Source organism: Salmo salar, chromosome 06, assembly GCF_965601325.2.
Source record: "Salmo salar chromosome 06, fSalSal1, whole genome shotgun sequence".
Lineage (NCBI taxonomy): Eukaryota > Metazoa > Chordata > Actinopteri > Salmoniformes > Salmonidae > Salmo > Salmo salar.
The window spans coordinates 76,487,329-76,507,564 of record NC_138296.1 but is presented as its reverse complement, the minus strand read 5'-3'; the positions used below and the strand labels follow the sequence as shown (position 1 = coordinate 76,507,564).

General features: G+C 42.1%; 1 protein-coding gene and 1 non-coding gene across 3 annotated transcripts; both read left to right on the top strand.

The window, feature by feature from the left end:
• Nucleotides 1-6,257: 6,257 nt before the first annotated feature.
• On the top strand, nucleotides 6,258-19,885 carry wtap (WT1 associated protein). Of its 2 annotated transcripts, none has more exons than XM_014205514.3 (8): nucleotides 6,258-6,563; nucleotides 7,347-7,384; nucleotides 7,491-7,546; nucleotides 9,173-9,231; nucleotides 9,418-9,545; nucleotides 14,724-14,902; nucleotides 18,151-18,305; nucleotides 18,705-19,885. In XM_014205514.3, exons 2-8 carry the CDS (start codon nucleotides 7,355-7,357, stop codon nucleotides 19,343-19,345), a joined length of 1,248 nt encoding a protein of 415 aa, XP_014060989.1. In that variant the 5' UTR covers nucleotides 6,258-6,563; nucleotides 7,347-7,354; the 3' UTR covers nucleotides 19,346-19,885. The 2 variants fall into 2 exon arrangements, with proteins under 2 accessions (XP_014060989.1, XP_082833099.1); XM_082976973.1 differs by lacking the exon at nucleotides 6,258-6,563 and adding an exon at nucleotides 6,578-6,712.
• LOC123743619 (small nucleolar RNA SNORA22) lies at nucleotides 18,396-18,530 on the top strand. Its single transcript, XR_006770475.1, has one exon. It is a non-coding gene; the product is annotated as a small nucleolar RNA SNORA22 (small nucleolar RNA).
• Nucleotides 19,886-20,236: the final 351 nt, after the last annotated feature.

Here is a 20,236-nt window from a genome sequence, read left to right as displayed (position 1 = left end):
GCCTGGTACAGTTGAAACCGGGATTTACAAAACGTTTGAAATACAATTATAAACTGGGTGGTTCAATCCCTGAATGCTGATTGGCTGGCAGCCATGGTATATCAGACCGTATACCACGAGTATGACAAAACATTTATTTTGGTATCGTCGGATGGGGCCACAGTGTCTCCTGACCCCTCCTGTCTCAGCCTCCAGTATTTATGCTGCAGTATGTCGGGGGGCTAGGGTCAGTCTGTTATATCTGGAGTATTTCTCCTGTCTTATCCGGTGTCCTGTGTGAATTTAAGTATGCTCTCTCTAATTCTCTCTTTCTTTCTTTCTTTCTTTCTTTCTTTCTTTCTTTCTTTCTTTCTTTCTTTCTTTCTTTCTTTATTCTTTCTTTCTTTCTCTCTCTCGGAGGACCTGAACCCTAGGACCATGCCTCAGGACTACCTGACATGATGACTCCTTGCTGTCCCCAGTCCACCTGGCCGTGCTGCTGCTCTAGTTTCAACTGTTCTACCTGCGGCTATGGAACCCTGACCTGTTCACCGGACGTGCTACCTGTCCCAGACCTGCTGTTTTCAACTCTCTAGAGACAGCAGGAGTGGTAGAGATACTCTCAATGATCGGCTATGAAAAGCCAACTGACATTTACTCTTGAGGTGCTGACTTGTTGCACCATCGACAACTGTGATTATTATTATTTGACCATGCTGGTCAGTTATGAACATTTGAACATCTTGGCCATGTTCTGTTATAATCTCCACCCGGCACAGCCAGAAGAGGACTGGCCACCCCTCATAGCCTGGTTCCTCTCTAGGTTTCTTCCTAGGTTTTGGTGTCACATCTTGACCAGCAGAGGGAGCAATTGGATTAGTTTTGGTCAGGATGTGGCAGGGTTTTTGTGTGTGTGTGTGTGTGTGAATGGTTGTTGGTGATTAGGACTCCCAATTGAAGGCAGGTGTGTTGAGTTGCCTTTGATTGGGAGTCCTATATAGGAGTGTGTGTTTTTCTTTGGTGTTGTGGGTAATTGTTTCTGTTCAGTACTGTTGAGCTGTCGGTACTGTTGAGCTGTCGGTGCTGTCGGTACTGTTGAGCTGTCGGTATTTTCTTGTTTTGTAGTGTTCCAGTGATCTTTTTTTGAATTAAATGATGCTGAACACTAACTCTGCTGCATTTTGGTCCACTTCTTCTCTCCATGACGACAGTTGTGACATTTGGCCTTTCTAGGGAGTTTTTCATAGCCACCGTGCTTCTACACCTGCATTGCTTGCTGTTTGGGGTTTTAGGCTGGGTTCCTGTAGAGCACTTTGAGATATCAGCTGATGTAAGAAGGGCTATATAAATACATTTAATTTGATTAGATTTTTACTGCTCTAATTACATTGGTAAACAGTTTATAATAGCAATAAGGCATCTTGGGGGTTTGTGATATATGGCCAATATACCACAGCTAAGGGCTGTGTCCAGGCATCTGCGTTGCGCACAAGAACAGCCCTTAGCCGTGGTATAACACCCCCTCATGTAACGTTCGTCGTTATGGGTAGACCAAGGCGCAGCGCGAGTTGGATTCATCATAATTATATTTAAGGTGAACCAGGAAAAAACAATAAACAACACAACGAACGAAAAGTCTTGCAGGCTTCTAACAGCTATACAAAAACAAGATCCCACAACTGAAGGTGGGGGAAAGGGCTGCCTAAGTATGATTCCCAATCAGAGACAACGATAGACAACTGCCTCTGATTAGGAACCATACTCGGCAAAACACAAAGAAATAGAAAACATAGAACACTGAAATACAAAATCTAGAATGCCCACCCAAATCACACCCTGACCTAACCAAAATAGAGAAATAAAAGGGCTCTCTATGGTCAGGGTGTGACACCTCGGGCCTGATCGTTTAAATATATCATTGTTTTTTTTTTAAACCTTTATATTTATTTTTATTTCACCGTTATTTAACCAGGTAGGCAAGCTAGTTGAGAACAAGTTCTCATTTGCAACTGTGTCCTGGCCAAGATAAAGCATACCAATTCGACACATACAACAACACAGAGTTACACATGGAATAAACAAAATATACAGTCAATAATACAGTAGAACAAAAGAAAACAAAAAGTCTATATACAGTGAGTGCAAATTAGGTAAGTTAAGGCAATAAATAGGCCATGGTGGCAAAGTAATTACAATATAGCAATTAAACACTGGAATGGTAGATGTGCAGAAGATGAATGTGCAAGTAGAGATACTGGGGTGCAAAGGAGCAAGATAAATAAATACAGTATGGGGATGAGGTAGGTAGATAGATGGGCTGTTTACAGATGGGCTATGTACAGGTGCAGTGATCTGTGAGCTGCACTGACAGCTGGTGCTTAAAGCTAGTGAGGGAGATATGAGTCTCCAGCTTCAGATATTTTTGCAGTTCGTTCCAGTCATTGGCAGCAGAGAACTGGAAGGAAAGACGACCAAAGGAGGAATTGGCTTTGGGGTGACCAGTGAGATAAACCTGCTGGAGCGCGTGCTACGAGTGGGTGCTGCTATGGTGACCAGTGAGCTGAGATAATGCAGGGCTTTACCTAGCAGAGACTTGTAGATAACCTGTAGCCAGTGGGTTTGGCGACGAGTATGAAGCGAGGGCCAGCCAACGAGAGCGTACAGGTCGCAGTGGTGGATAGTATATGGGGCTTTGGTGACAAAACGGATGGCACTGTGATAGACTGCATCCAATTTATTACACAAGCAGGTGGCGTTTTTTCATTGTTTTGCCCACCAAGCAAGCAGTTTTTGTTTGGCTTTTTCTTTACCCAAGTTGCATTTTTCACGTTTACTTACCAAACTAGTCCATAATAGAACTTTACAGGTTAACTCGTGGCAATAACTGGTTGACACTTTTTTTTTTAAATACTGTGTAATGCTACTTTTATTCTAGCTTTCAAATGATACTTCAACACATCTAACATTCCAGCTACCTGGCTGATGGCATAGGCACATAAAGCATAAAGTAGTGAATCATGCGAAGTTCCCCCGTTTTCTGAAGATGTTGAAACGCTATCTGGTTAGTTCAAAACATGAAACATGTTTGCTCAAAATGGTTTGCATGGATAGTAATTAAAATGGATGATATTCTGAGGTGACAAAGTGAGCTAGCCTAGCATCTCTGCTAGTATGTGAACATACTCTTTGATGTGAACTCGTCCCGCCCCTTCTTCAGCACTGTTGGGTTGTGAGCAGAGAGCTTTGATTCGCTGCTGCGACGCCATATCCATACCAAAGATTTTTATAACTAAACCAAGATAGAAACGACAGGCTATGGTGCCTGTCGTTTCCAATGGGAACAAACATAGTGAACCCCACCTATGTGAAGAGCACGTGTGCAATAACTCAATTCGCCTTTGCACTTCTTCTAAACACGATTTTTTGTAAACTTTTGCAAAGGGTAAAATCTACAAAGCTTAGTCTGTTCATAACATACTGTTCTTGCTATTGAGATCAAATGTTTTATTGATTAGAAAATGTGAAGAATGTCGGCCAAAATCCATCTCGTTCAATCTTCTCCCACTGTCGGCCAGTGGGCTTCCTCTCACTACCATATTCGGTGAAATATCTGTCTCATTGTTCTGTGGCGAATTCGAATAGCAAGAACTTTAATGCGCCAACAATTCTACATCGCAAGCATTGCCAAGGCAGCTTCACAAGGGAGATCCATTATTTTTCTGCCACCCCACTTTAAACCGGGCAGATTCTTCTTCTTTAGGATTTGGATGGCAGATCGCATCCAACTTAAGTGCATACACCGCCACCTACTGTACTGGTGTGTGAGGCCATTCACAGCCTACCTACATTAAATTCTTGATATGGTAATACAAAATTGGGAAAAATAAAAATTGCCCTGCCAACAGTTAGCCCTCTCTCTAAGCACATATTCTTCCCATAACTCTCTCTTGGTCTCTGCCTACTCAGGAATCCGCTCAGTATTTCTCACCCTGTAACCATCATCCTCTACCACTTTCTTCACTGCTTCAGCATCCAACACTTTCTGTACTACTCTAACCCTGGCAACCTCAACTTGCCTTTCTCTCACCGGACACCTCCAATCTCCAGCCCTATGGGCACCCCCACAACTAAATACACACAACTTTCTCCACCAATACTACATATTCCTTCGTCTCATGCCCTTCTGCATACTTCTCACATCTAAGAATCTCCCTCCTACACACTGCTACAACATGTCCATAAACTTGACACCTAAAATATCGTAGTATTTTCGGAACAAAAGTTCTCATGGGATAACTTACACTTCCTAACTTGACCTTGTCAGGCAAAGATTCTACATCAAAACTCAGCAGGACGGACAATACCTTCTCTGTTTCTCCACGCTCTCCCCCGGATATCCATCACACCAAACGGTTGACATCACAGACACCGGGAATCTTCCATTTCAACTGATCCTCCTCAACACTTAATGCCACCCCGTGATCACTCCTTTCCACAGCACCTTGCTCCGGAGAGCAAACCATGCCACATTTCTTGTCCCTAATCGTGTGATCCTGAGCGCCCACTCCCTCTGGACTGAAGAAACACAATAAATCATCACCAATCCACTCAGAGTTACTCCCACCAACTCAACATTCCCCAACCTCTTCTCCATCCAACCTGACACCACATATACAAAATGCAAGGATCCATTATCTCCATAAACCTCACTCTCACTGGGTCAGTATCATCCTTTTCATCCTCTGGACGAGGCCCAAACTTGGCTGTCCTCACCGCAGATACTACATCCATACTCTCGTCAGGTTCCATCTCTGTGCTACTAGAGCATGTATCCCTCTTTTTGCACTTGATGCCGACCCACCTCACCACACCGCTTCCCTCTACAGTACACCCAGCTCCTTTTTGGCGGTCATAACTGCACCTGCCACTACAATTAGTTAATTTGGAGTAATTTGGGGTGGCAGGTAGCCTAGTGGTTAGAGCGTTGGGCCAGTAACCGAAAGGTTGCTGGATTGAATCCCCAAGCTGTCATTCTGCCCCTGAACAATGCACTGTTCCCTGGTAGGCCGTCATTGTAAATAAAAATGTATTCTTAACTGACTTCCACCTGGGGCGGCAGGTAGCCTAGTGGTTAGAGTGTTAGGCCAGTAACTGAAAGGTTGCTAGGTAAAAATCTGTTGTTCTGCCCCTGAACAAGGCAGTTAACCCACTGTTCCTAGGCTGTCATTGTAAATAAGAATTTGTTCTTAACTGACTTGCCTAGTTAAATAAATATAATATTCCATCAAAACATATTCAACTTTTCTCCTCCTTTCTCCTTCACCAGAGCTTCCAGAAGGCTTCTGCAATCCCCCATTCCATTTTTATTCATAATATGTACCATTTTTTTCCTTTTTTTCCTTGTCCGCCATCTTCTTTCATGACCCACACCTCCGTTTCTATTATTTCCTTTCTTACCAATTTTGATGGTGTAATTAGGTTTTTTGAAATCTGATATGCCTACTTGTGTCTTTGAAAATACATTTAAAAAAGACATGCAAAAAGTTCAATGAAGCCTATGCATTTTTTGTAAAAATGTATGGACAGTGTTGAATATATGCTACGTCATAAAATGAGATTAGGCTATATTGAAGTGCCCCTTGCCTCAAATATCCTGTTTTGTCATTTTAGTACTGTGCACAAGCTGCTAAGTAGAAACGATAGGCATAAATGCAAAATATCTTGCCAATAGATTAAGATGATGGCAAGGTATTCATTCCATTTTTCTTGAATGTGGGGTAATTTGTCACATGAACATATTCAAACCCCCAGTATTTGGGAAACAGATCAGGGGTGGGCGCCTGGGAGGCCAACCCTCTTGGAAAACTACTATACCTCTAGGCAGGATTTTCTTTGGTCAAATTTTAAAGGGATAGCTTACCCAAATGAATTACATATTTACATGTTGGTTTCTTATGGACAAAGAAAGACTGCAATCCATTCTATGGTTAGCCACTGCCACCAGCAATTAATATTAGCATTTTCTAACCAATAAACAATGTAATTCAATGTCCCCCAGTTAGCAAAAACTAAATGTCATGCCCAAATAATCTAAAATGAACTTCAAACCAAGTCGTCGAGTTTTGAGTGTGTATTCAACTTTAAAAGAATCGTGAAAACACTTGACCTGTGATGTTTTAACATGTTTATTCAAGCCTGGTCATGGGCCTAAACCATGTGAAAATATGTAGAATTTCAGGAAATGTGCTTTAAAACAGATTGTTTAGGTGGGGGTGAGGGCCCCCTGGCTAAGGGTGGAGCCATTGACGATATGAAATCACACTCCAAGCTACTCCATGTTCAAAAGTTGGCAGCCCTTAACTGAGAAATTAGCAAATTCAGATTGTAAATTCCATATAGGTAGATGGGCGTTCAATACATTTGGGTTTCGAATATTAAAGCAAACGCGTAAGTGTTTATTCGCAGCAGGGTTTTGCGCGAAAGAAAAAGGAATGTTCATTTGTGGACGGGGATAGGAGTCGTCTTTCTCCGCCATTTTGTGACAACAAGAAACGGAAACATAGCTAGCAAAGAACCGACCACAGGTAATTAGCTAGCTGAACATTTGGGGGGGAAAACATCATTTAAGCCGATGCATATTGACATTTATTTGAGGTCATAATTAAAAGTAGGCAACACTTCCTTGTAGACTGAATCCAAAAGTGGCTCGTAACGTGACGCTGGTCAATGCGAGGTGTTAATTGTATTTCTATAAAAAAAAATTAACATGCTCGCTATTCCGTTAACGTTAAGCTAGCTAGCTAACTTTTAGCTAACAGTTGGATAGCCATTGCATATTTATCCTGCTAACCCGATACTTTAAAAGGACACAGCTACATATTAACAGTTTTAATAGAATTGTGGTTTTTAGTTAGCTAACCTTGAAGTAGCTAACTAACGATAACACATTAAGAGATCAGCCAGTTAACGTTACGTTTTGTTGATTTGCACTACTGTTAACATGGATGCATGACGGCTAACGTTAGAGTTAAAGCAAGCAAAGAATGCATCAGACAGGCATATGCAAATTCAGATATTTTTATTATTTCAACTTGCTAACAACTGTACCTAGTTAGTTGGTGTATTGTATGGTAGCAGTAGCTAACTTAACTAGCTAGCTAATCGTGTTCACACAAAGTGAAACTGCCAACCCACGGTGCCGTAGCGGTGTGCGCCTCAAAGGAACTGCGAAAAGAAAGTTGTCAGAATATTTGGAAGATATGCTGTAGCTAGCAGTTCATTCGACCTCAAGTATCATTATTGAACCGAACGTCTTGCTTTTGAAGCTTCCGCTGAATTAATTGATACTGCTTTCACTTTCCTTTCAGAGTTCAGAATGACGAATGAGGAACCCCTTCCAAAGAAGGTGTGAGAGAGAGTCTATTAGGAAACCAAGTGTCTCAGTATTGATCATGTTATGCAGCTAAAGACTTCTACTTGCTGACTAGAGTATTCCCATCTTCCTCATTCAGGTTCGCCTCAGTGAATCTGACATGAAGACCCTGACCCGAGAGGAACTGTGTGTGAGGTAAATGGATAACACTACTGTAGATGGAGGATGGGACAATTCTGTTTGGATGTGAGGACAAGTGTGTTCAATGTTAGGCAGGACAATAGAACAAGTCAAAATTCACCCAAGGCTGAAAATGGCAAAAGAACGTTGGCTAAACTGGAACACTAGCGCGAGCCCATAGCAAATGAATGTATTCGAATGTTCGCAGAGACTGTTTTGGCTGGAGTGACGCATAGAATTCAATTTTGCCTAAGTGGCACAACTACAATCTGTTCTTTGGATGAAACTGATAAAATAACAACTTGTGTAGAAAGTAACATCTGCACCTCGATGGTGCCAAGTGTGCTTATGTCTGCATAACGAGTAAGTAGGAGGAAAAATGGCAACTTCTGACTATTTCTGGTCTAGCGTTTGATGACAGAATACACTGCCCAGCCTTACATAATTAGAAAGAGGAGATTATCATGATTAAAATAGTGGCCGACTTGAAAACATCTAAATATACACATTGCGAGATATTTGGCAAAATATACCAGCATGCCTCTCCATAGGAAAACATTGGGGGGAGCTCAGCGTTCCAAGGGCAAAAGGTATTTTGGGTCTAGCGTTTGACAATGGAATACACTGCCCCGCCTTACATAATTAGAAAGAGGAGATTCTCATGATTAAAATGGTATCCAATTATAAAAAATCTAAATATACACATTGTGAGATATTTGGCGAAATAGACAGACATTCCTATATTTCCCTTTAGGAAACAATGGGACGACCTCAGTTCCATGAGTCATTTTTTTGTTGCTTACCTTTTAACTACAAACATTGTGGGCAGCTCTCCATTGCCAACAATAGCAAAGCAGGCATTGTGACGTAGAACAATTCGCCTTTCCTTCCAGTTCTCTGCTGCCAACGACTGGAACGAACTGCAAAAATCACTGAAGCTGGAGACTCATATCTCCCTCACTATCTTTAAGCACCAGCTGTCAGAGCAGCTCACAGATCACTGCACCTGTACATGGCCAATCTGTAAATAGCCCACCCAACTACCTCATCCCCATACTGTATTTATTTATCTTGCTCCTTTGCACCCCAGTATATCTACTTGCACATTCATCTTCTGCACATCTACCATTCCAGTGTTTAATTGCTATATTGTAATTACTTCGCCACCATGGCCTATTTATTGCCTTACCTACCTCATTTGCACTCACTGTATATAGACTTTTTCTACAGTATTATTGACTGTTTGTTTATTCCATGTGTAACTCTGTGTTGTATGTGTCGAACAGCTTTGCTTTATCTTGGCCAGGTCGCAGTTGCAAATGAGAATTTGTTCTCAACTAGCCTACCTGGTTAAATAAAGGTGAAATTAAAATATTAAATAAAAAATAAGCTGGGAATAGAATGTTCGGAAGGGGCGTTAGTGCCACGGTGTTCAATAGAACTAATAGGATCTGGCAGGGTGAAAAAGGTCCAAAAATAAGGCCTGTTTTTTTTGTGATTACTTCAATACTACGGCAGGCAGCTGGGACATATGGTAATATTATAAAACTGGGCTCCACAGCGGATGCAATGAACTCGTTCTTGTCCGATAAAAGCATTGTTAAAAATGTAATGTGTTCATGTCTATTATTTGTCCTTTAGGTGGAAACAACATGAAGCCTATGTCCAGGTCCTGGAGGTGAAATATGCTGATCTGAATTGTAAGCGATCCACAAATGTTGGCCTACTCCAACATTTCATCAAGTCATCATTCGATACCAAACTTTGGGGGGTACAAATCCACACTATTGAAGTTGATTTTTGTTATGGTATTGATGACTTGGCTCCTTTTCAGTTGACACATGATGGTGAGGTTAACTGTTATTTCTGTCCTTTCACTGTCTCAGCGAATGATGTGACTGGGCTGAAGGAGTCTGAGGAGAAGCTGAAGCAGCAGCAGCAGGAGGCGTCACGCAGGGAGAACATCCTGGTCATGCGGCTCGCCACTAAGGAGCAGGAAATGCAAGAGTGTACAGTACGTATCCCACTGCAATACGTCCTGCTGTTTTCCCAAATGAGCAGACTGCAGGATATGTAGTCCTTCCCCTTGGCCCTCCATTTACACGTTCATGCATGCCTCCGCCATACATTGCATTCCCAAAGTAATCAGATCCCTTTACTTTTTCCACATTTTAATACGTTAAAGCCTTATTCAAAAATGTATTTAAAAAAAAAATCCTCATCAATCTACACACAATATCCCATAATGACAAAGTGAAAACAGGTTTTTAGACATTTCTGCAAATGTATTTAAAAATAAAAGACAGAAATGCCTTGATATGAGACTTGAAATTGAGCTCATGTGCATCCTGTTTCCATTGATCATCCTTGATGTTTCTACTACTTGATTGGAGTCCACCTGTGGTAAATTCAATTGATTGGACATGATTTGGAAAGGCACACGCCTGTCTATATAAGCTCCCACAGTTGACAGTGCATGTCAGAGCAAAAACCAAGCCATGAGGTCGAAGGAATTGTCCATAGAGCTCCGAGACAGGATTGTGTCGAGGCACCGATCTGGGGAAGGGTACCAAAAAATTTCTGCCGCATTGAAGGTCCCCAAGAACACAGTGGCCTCCATCATTCTTAAATGGAAGTAAGTTTGGAACCTCCCAGACTCTTCCAAGAGCTGGCCGCCCTGCCAAACTGAGCAATCTGTGGAGAAGGGCCTTGGTCGGGGAGGTGACCAAGAACCCGATGGTCACTGACAGAGTTCCTCTGTGGAGATGGCAGAACCTTCCAGAAGGACAACCATCTCTGCAGCACTCTACCAATCAGGCCTTTTATGGTAGAGTGGCAAGACGGAAGCCACTTCTCAGTAAAAGGCACATGACAGCCCGCTTGGAGTTTACCAAAAGGCAACTAAAGGACTCTCAGACCATGAGAAACTAGATTCTCTGGTCTGATTTAACGCTTTGGCCTGAATGCCAAGTGTCACGTCTGGAGGAAACCTGTCACCATCCTTACGGTGATGCATGGTGGTGGCAGAATCATGCTGTGTGGATGTTTTTCAGCGGCAGGGACTGGGAGACTAGTCAGGATCGAGTGAAAGATGAACGGAGAAAAGTACAGAGATTTTTTTATGAAAACCTGCTCCAGAGCGCTCAGGACCTCAGACTGGGGCGAAGGTTCACCTTCCAAGAGGACAACGACCCTAAGCACACAGCCAAGACAACACAGGAGTGGCTTCGGGACAAGTCTCTGAATGTCCTTGAGTGGCCCAGCCAGAGCTCGAACCTGAACCCGATTTGAACATATCCGGAGAGACCTGAAAATAGCTGTGCAGCAACGCTCCCCATCCAACCTGACAGAGCTTGAGAGGATCTGCAGAGAAGAATGGAAGAAACTCCCCAAATACAGGTGTGTTAAGCTTGTAGCGTCATTTCCAAGAAGACTTGAGGTTGTAATCGTTGCCAAAGGTGCTTCAAAGTATTGAGTAAAGGGTCTGAATACTTATGTAAATGTGATATTTCAGTTTTATTTTTTATAAATATGCAAACATTTATAACCTGTTGTTTCTTTGTCATTATGGGGTACTGCTAAAAACCACTCCTCGCTTATAGGAAAAAACTACCACTCCATTCATTCAAATGACCATTTAACCAACACCCATCTATTTTTATGACTACCTGGACCAACCATCTGGTCTTGAAGGATTGAAACCAAACCATATGATTTCAATGACAAGTATTTTAATTAACATGAAAAGGTGACTGTAAGAAGCGCTCAACATTTTAAATAGGCTACATGTCTTAATAAACAGCATATAAACACTAAATGGGTCAGGAGCGAAGGAAGAAATGTATTATTTAGGCTAGATTATTAGACTGTTATATCAAGGTTATAGCCTGCAGAGCAGGCCAGCAGCGGCGTACCCTCTCTGCGCTTGCAGAGCCACTGGAGATGCAAACACCCTTCGGGCCACTTGCCAGGCTGGGCAGGGATGCAGATGTTTATTTTTTTATATATAGATAGGTAGGTAGGCCTAAAGGCTTTTAGCTAAAATAACCCTATCAAAATGGAAATCTCCTTGAAAGAGGTAATATGTCAGGCCTATTGGGCCAAAATCAATGATGGCCTATTGTATAGATAATAGAACAAAAATGATCAGATTATTTTTGTTTGCTGTTGCTACAATGACCCACCATCTTCCTTTCTCTTATCATGTGAACATAGTACACCATGCTTTCGGCATACACAACTTTTCAGATTCCACAATGATTCTTTAGTTGTGAACACTACATCGCCACACTCCCTCACTTGGTCCTCCATCCTTGTAAGTCACCTTGATTTTGCACTGGTGTGTTTTATCAGTTTCATTATGAAAATATTTAGCCAACTCCATGACAGTAGCTTAAGCAAGGGGCTATAGCAGCACACAAGTGGCCTACAAATGCATGTTGGGACGGGCATGCCTTGAGCTTGTGAAGAGAGCGGCATTTAAGCGGGTGAGAAGGCCTTTGGCAAACTCGCTCTGCGCTCCAGTTAAATTAATTCACTGCTAGTTTAAGCTTTAAATATAGAAAGATATACAGTATATGGACAATGTGACGCCTTGGCAGAGCTCTGTCTCTGACTAACAGAACAGTGGCTCACCCAACAGCTTTACAGCAGCATATGCCATCCATTTTGTCCATCAACTGGGGTCAATCAAACTGACTCGACCAGTTGGGTGCATAAAATGTTAAGTTGATCAAATCAAATTTTATTGGTCACATACACATATTTAGCAGATGTTATTGCTGGTGTAGCGAAATGCTTGTGTTCCTAGCTCCAACAGTGCCGTAGTATCTAACAATGCACACATCTAAGAGTTATGGTGCACAAGATGAGTCCAGTAATCAATCCAAAGCTGTCTTTTAAACTAGTCTAACAAGGTGTCTTGAAGTCAAGCATCAGTAATGATTTACAAAGGTATATGAGTATTGTGTAAGCATGATATTGGTTTCGGCTACAGTAATGGTCACTGATGTTATAGCTCTGTTAGGAGCCACATTCATTGCCTCTTATGCAGGGGTGAAAGTAAGGTGGTCCGGTACTGCATTCTGGAAAAATAAATAGTGGGGCTATGCCGTACCGGTAAAACGTGAGCTTATCACAATTAATACAACGTGCCCCAAAAAAACTATAGGCTACTACACCATTATTTGACACTACTGCATGTCCGCCACATGAAACAGTGAAATGTCTGGAAACCGGGTGGTATACGCTCCAAATTGTGTTGTGGTTTGAGGAGAATGCTTACATTTTGCCAAGGCGGAGATGAGTGGCTGAGACACTTGTGGACATTGCGGGCTGATCAGTAGCCGAGACCAAGGCGAGCGGACAACAGTGGATGCATCAATTCAGGCTACAAGTGTAGGCGTAATGACAATTGCAGAATGTCATTACAATACACGTAGGTGTTTTGCAGTGGTGGAAAAAGTACCCAATTGTCATGACTCAAGTGACAGTCACCCAGTAAAATACTACTTGAGTAAAAGTAAAAAAATATTTGCTTTAAAATGTACTTAGGTATCTAAAGTAAATATAATCGCTAAAATATACTTAAGTACTAAAAGTAGAAGTATAAATCATTTAAAATTCCTTATATTAAGCAAACCAGACGGCACGATTTTTCATTTTTAAATTTACCGATAGCCAGGGGCACACTTCAACACTCAGACATCATTTACAAACAAAGCATTTCAGGCTACAAGTGTAGTACGGAGAAAAAATGTATGAAATGTATGCATTCACTACTGTAAGTCGCTCTGGATAAGAGTGTCTGCTAAATGACTAAAATGTTTAGTGAGTCTGCCAAGTCAGAGGCAGTAGGGATGACCAGGGATGTTCTCTTGATAAGTGTGTGAATTAGACAATTTTCCTGTCCTGCTAAGCATTCACAATGTAATGAGTACTGTTGGGAGTCAGGGAAAATGTAAGGAGTAAAAAGTACCTTATTTGGATTACAAATGTCGTCAAGTAAAGTTGACAAAATTATAAGTAGTAAAGTACAGATACGCCCAAAAACGACTTTAGTACTTTAAAGTATTTTTACTACTGGTGTTTTGTGACTGTCTCTTTCCATTTGTCAAATTGTGGATGCACTGCTAGGGTTTGGATGCTAAAATCAGTATGTAAGAAAGGGATGTACGTGGGTAACCTACAGGAACCTACAGTTACGTGGGTAACCTACAGTAACCTACAGGTAACCAACAACACTTTGTTATTAAGTGATTGTTTGACAATCCGGTGAAAACATAATGACTTGTTGTTTATGCCACATTAAAAGGCATAGGCGGCATGTCCATAAGGCTAGGGGAAGCTTCCCCTAAAGTAAATTTAATGAAATTGCCAAAATTAAATATCCTAAAAGCTGACTCCTGTCTTATACAGAAATAAAATCATTCAAAATAGGCTACTACACCAGAAAGCATGATTTTGCCACAGGGGATCCTTATTTTATTTTTTTAATATTTTTTTTTCTTCATTTTTTGCATAGCCTACAGTTGGAAGGGCCCGCAGTTTGGGCAGCGTGTGCTGCAAATACCAAATAGATTGTTGAGTGAAAAGCAGAAAGAACCAGTCAAGCATCACAATATTTAAAAATACAATCGTGGAAAAACTGTTTGGAAAGCAAATTGCTGTTGCTGTAAAGAGATGACAATGAAAAGACTCCAATCTGGGTTTTTTTTGTTATCAAAATGCTTAACTTAATTGAGCGAACAGTAGCCTATCTTATTGGTAACAGCGGAGAACATCGGTCATATCCCCGGTGAGTGTGCACGTTCACTGTCTTTATCAATGGGTCAGTGCCACTTGTTTGTTTTTGGACAATTTCCTCCTCCAGGTTAGATGGACGTCATATTGTATTTGTCTCCCATTTTTCGTAGGCCAATTATATGGATCCGACATCGTTTTTAAAAATCTGTTTGTCAGTGTCAGCAGATAAGGATACCCTGTAATTTTTGTTGTATTTATTTTTTTAAATGCGTGCGCGCACTTGGGTGTCACTTACCGATAAGAAATGACATCTACTTTCACCCCTGCTCTTTTGTAAATTCAGTCAATGTAATTTTATTGGGAACTTGTACAAACCTAAGGATGGATTTTCTAAATGGAGTTTGTGCTTGTGCCTTTTATTGACACCTGTCTCCTTTTCAACCTGCAGACCCAGATCCAGTACCTCAAGCAAGTCCAGCAGCCCAGTGCAGCCCAACTGCGGTCGTCCATGGTAGACCCGGCCATAAACTTATTTTTCCTCAAAATGAAGGGTGAACTGGAACAGACTAAAGACAAACTGGAGCAGGCCCAAAATGAACTGAGTGCCTGGAAATTTACACCAGATAGGTAAAGACGATCAAAATAACTCTTCCCCCCCCCCCAAAAAAAAGCCAAGACCTCCTCACACCCCCCACTGCAGGCATGCAGGAATCATGGTGGGGGGGGGGGCAAGGCTGAGAAATGCTGTACTCACCACAAGACTCAAACTTTACCAAAAACTCAAACCCAACCCAAACACACACAAAAAACTGCCATCCATGTTTTGTGTACTCTTGTACTATCCCCCAGCTACATATCACATAATCTAAACTGAATGAAAATGCAGTATGGTCAGGTGACACTTGTTTCAGCTCTATCTCCCCCCTCACCGTCCAGGGGCCCTGAAGGAGTCGGAACTGTTCCTGAAGAGGTGGTCACGTCCGAGACGGATATGCCCCCCCCCCCCCCCTCTCAGCCGAAGCCAGACAGTTGCCTTATTAAATGTGGGGTTATGGTGGCGAATGAGGCAGTCTTGAGCAATCTGCCGGAGCAGGGAGAGCACCCCTAGCCTAAATCACCAATTGAACATTTGAAAGACAATGCCCCGCTAGCTAAAGACATTTTAACTGTGGAAAACAGCTCACTCATACCTGCTAGTGCTCCTGAGACTCTAAGACTCTTGGACAGATTGTAGAATACAATGAAAATACTGTGGGGAAAGTTCTAGAATAAGCTGTAAGACTTTGGAAGGAGGGGCCAGTAGAATGTTTAAGAATCTGGGGAAGGAGCCAGACCCTTAGTCCTGAAGTGACTATGGTTGAGGCGTGGGCGAGCGAGGGTCCGATCGCCTGTGTCTGATCATGCCCCGCATACTGGTAGAGTGTATTTACATGTTTTATTTTGTGAGTTTCATATGCTGCGGTTTCATTTACTTTCCTCTTTTGGTTCTCTGATGTGCTCTTGTGCTCGCTGCAGTGTGTCAACAGCCATTTGCTCTGTTAGATTTGGTGCCCTTGAAAAAATAACTGGTAGGCTACGATGATTCCAAATTGTTTTTTCTAAAACATATACACACTGTAGTTGGTGCTTGAGTGTTATTTTCTCATAGTGATTACAATTGTGTGAAACAAGTAATGTTACAACTTCATGAGAATATACAGTACCAGTCAAAAGTTTGGACACCTACTCATGCCAGGGTTTTTCTTTATTTGTACTATTTTCTACATTGTAGAATAATATTGAAGACATCCAAACTATGAAATAACACATATTGAATCATCTAGTAACCAAAACAGTGTTAAACAAATATAATATATATTATTATATATTTGATATTCTTCAAAGTAGCCACCTTTTGCCTTGACAGCTTTGCACACTTTTGGCATCCTCTCACTGTATATCTGTCATTTGCCATAAAGGATCGCATAAGTAGGGCTGGGAATTGCTCACAATAAGATGTTATCACGGTACTTGGATGCAGATATATGTATTGCAATTCTCACAAATAATAGTGAAGACATCAAAACTATGAAATAACACACATGGAATCATGTAGTAACCAAAAAAGTGTTAAACAAATCAATGTATGTTATATTTTGAGATTATTCAAAGTAGCCACCATTTACCTTGATGACAGCTTTGCACACTACTTTGGCTACTTTGAAGAATCTAAAATATGTTTTTTGTTTAACACTTTTTTGGTTACTACATGATTCCATATGTGTTTTGATGTACAATGTAAAAAATGAAGAAAAACCCTTGAATGAGTAGGTGTCCAAACTTTTGACTGGTACTGTATTTATTCAGTGCAATATATTGTTATTTGTGTAATTTGTTGTTCACCTCACTTTTCCCCCCCTAGCCAATTACCTTTTTGAACTTTTTTTAATGTTTGGGGTGGGGTGATTCAATTCCTGTTAACATTCTAGAGATGATATGAATTGTTTGTCATAGTAATCTATGGGCAGTCTGCAATTCATTGATTTTGATTTTTCAATTTCAAACAGCAGCACAACTAGGTAAACAGCCTATATCCAGCCTTGGATATCTGGCCATCAATATAGGCTAGTTACAACACTCGTACAGTTAAAATTACAAGCGCCCCCCCCCCGCCCCCAAAAAAAGAATGCACATGAGTTATAAGCTTTTGTCTTCAGTTTTCTCTGCAATATCCATTGATGTGCTTTGAATTATTGTTCCGGTAATGTATAATGCCTTGTATTGGATAAAGAGTTAAAGTAAAGATTGCGGTTGGGTGGGAACAACTGGTAAAATTGCAAGGATCTGAGGTGTGGTTGCTGAAGAAGCAATGATGAGGTATGATTCAGTGGAAGTAACATTACATTTGCTAATGGCAAGAAAATATAGTTGATAGCCCTTGAACTATTCAGGTAGCAACCAAAGTAACAAGATTGAGGACTATAAAAACATACAATCGGCTGTTCCTTCAGTTTCTGCTAAAGGCTCGCACCAAATGTGGATCTAGCATTTGTCTACTGATCGTTCAGCGCGCTGTGTTTTAGGGACCGTCCGCTGTAGATGTCTGACTGACAAACATTTTTCACCTGATTCTACATGTAAAATCGGTGTGCACTCTGTTCGCAAATTGCGTTGAGGTGCTAAGTATTCTCAGCCAGCAAACGCTATTGGTGTGTCTGAGCCCTAAGTACTATAGAAAAAATTAAATGTTTTGTCGTGGTTACTACATTTATATCTCCGGTGACCTTGACCAAAGTGCTGACTTAACTCATTGGTTGATTGTGACAGACTGGGATTTTTGATGGTGTCGTTTGCTGTTGAAAGTACAATTGGGTGTGTAGAAACCAAAAGTATGGTTGCTGAAATTGGGTACTTTAACTTGGTGGGTCGTCATCCTGCTGGGCAGTGTAGGCCTGCTTCTAGTAGTAGAATGTGCATAGGGGTACTCAAAAGGTAAAGGTACTGTATGCTACTTTATAAGAATGTTGCTGTTTTATCATCTATGGGGACTTTGCTGGTATCCTTTGCTGAGCCCAAAACTGTCTCCGGTATCTTCATTTGTACTCTTTTTGGAAATGGAAACTTGCTGTATGGATGGACCAAATTCATAGTGTTAGTGGTGTTCCAGGTCTTCTTATTTGCAGTTGTGCTGGTGTACATCTGATTTAAATGTTGTTCCTGTAACGCTTAACATCTCTCTAATTTGATCATCTGTGGCTCGTGACTGCAAAAATGACAACCTGGAACAACACCTGGTTGGGTCACTGGACTGATTGGGCTGTCCCTGTCCTTGCCTGTGGGCGGTGTTTGGCTGGGCCCTGGTTCATTTTGTGATTTGAGGCCTGTCTACCTTGCAGCCAGACGGGGAAGAAGCTCATGGCCAAGTGCCGGATGCTGATCCAGGAGAACCAGGAGCTGGGGAGGCAGCTGTCCCAAGGACGTATCGCCCAGCTGGAGGCAGAGCTGGCACTGCAGAAGAAGTACAGTGAGGAGCTGAAGAGCAGCCAGGATGGTGAGAACACAAAAGCCCACCTCCATCTACCGTCAAATAGCATCTGCATTTATATTTTACCATAATGGTTAAGCTTGAAATGTAACATTTCAGCACAGCGAAGACCCATGTGTGCTTTGTAGCTCCCCTGGTTATTAAACTGTGCTACATTAAAGTGTGGTCTGTAACCTCTGCATTGGAGGAGCTGTATTCTCCTCCAAATGTATTCAGCAGACCAGTACAGCATTTCTTAGACATGTTTCTAATATTCAGTTAAACCAAATGTATTTTCCCCCTGGCAAAAAAATATAACTGTTTGCCAACATTTAACTGGTGCTCTTTGTCTTGATCCTGACTGTGTTCCATCTCCCTGTATTCTGACCAGTGGCTTCATCTGTTGTCTGTTTCTGTCCCTCCCAGAGTTGAACGATTTCATCATCCAGCTGGATGAGGAGGTGGAGGGCATGCAGAGCACCATCCTGGTCCTCCAGCAGCAGCTCAGGGAGACCCGTCTGCAGCTCTCCCAGAACCCAGCTCAGGCTGCCTCTGTTGGGGCAGGGCCCAGCAGGACTTCACCCTCCAGCTCCTCTGCCGAGCCCCCCAGTCAGGCCGAGCAGACCTTCACCCCCTCCGTCCAGCCAGGGAAAGACTGCGAGAGGGTCTCCAACGGACCTAGCAACTGTAGCTCGTCCTCCCAGAGGGGCGCAGCGGCCACCCCCAGCCTGTACCGTGAGGTCAGCAGCACAGAGGAAGACTTTCCTCCGTCTCCCATGGTCTCCAGCCCCGGCGAGGGCGAGACAAAACTCTCCAACCACTCAGAGGCGGCGGGGGGCCTGACTAGTGACGGTGCAGGGGGTTTCGGGAGCCAGCTGAGCGCAGGGTACGAGAGCGTGGACTCTCCTACTGGCAGCGAGACGTCCCTGACGCAGCACTCGAATGACACAGACTCCAACACCGACCCCCATGAGGAAAAGGCTGTTCCGGTCGTCAAGGGCAACAGGACTGCAGGGTTGCGGCACGCTCAGAACGGCCTGGACTCAAACGGGGGCGCAGTTTTGTAATGTACTTTATAATAACACGTATGTTTTTCTTTTTATATGAGACCCAAACAAAAACAATGAACACATAGTCGGTAACAGTACTGTTGTCCAGAATTTGTCTATTCCCCCCCCCCCCCCCTCTTTCCTTTGCCTATTGTGATACCTCTGCCACAACTTAAAGAAAATAATTGCATTGCTAAACCGGAACATTACGTGAAATATATGTAGATTTGAATTTAGTTTTTTGTATGATTCAAGATGGATATTATTTTTCTTCCATCTCTTGTTTGAACTCATGACAAACTCAAATTGTCACATCTAGTGGTGTATTCATGTTCAATAAGTCAAACCACAGTTCACTTTAGGAGCTTTGCAAGGATTTCATCTTTTAGATGTTGACCTGTGTTTTGTTTTAAATTCAGTTTGTAAGTTTCCATCCTTGGCAAAATAATGTTTCAGTTTGACTTGTGTAGTTTCTACGCAATGTACCTTGTTGAATTCATTATTCTGACTTCCATCCTTTTCATGTACTGACCAATATCAATAAAGACTTAAATATGACCATGATTGGATTTTTCTTGTTTTTCAATGTAGGTACTGTTAAGCCTTTCTCAATTGAATTGAAAGTGTACAAAACATTTAAGACCACCTTCCTAATATTGAGTTGCACCCCCCCCCCCCCCTCCTCAATTTGTCTCGGCATGGACTCTACAAGGTGTCGAAAGCATTCCACAGGGACACTGGCCTATGTTGACTCCATTGCTTCCCACAGCTGTCAAGTTGGCTGGATGTCCTTTAGGTGGTGGACCATTCTTGATAGACGGGAAACTGTTGTGCTTGAAAAACCCAGCAGTGTTGCAGTTCTTGACACAAACCAGTGCACCTGGCACCTACTACCATATCCCATTCAAA

Bases quoted from the DNA above. Each gene is read 5' to 3' on its own strand.
- wtap (XM_082976973.1), top strand. The intron at 14,903-18,150 runs GTAAAGACGATC...TCTACCTTGCAG, and splicing joins TGGAAATTTACACCAGATAG to CCAGACGGGGAAGAAGCTCA. The intron at 18,306-18,704 runs GTGAGAACACAA...TGTCCCTCCCAG, and splicing joins GCTGAAGAGCAGCCAGGATG to AGTTGAACGATTTCATCATC.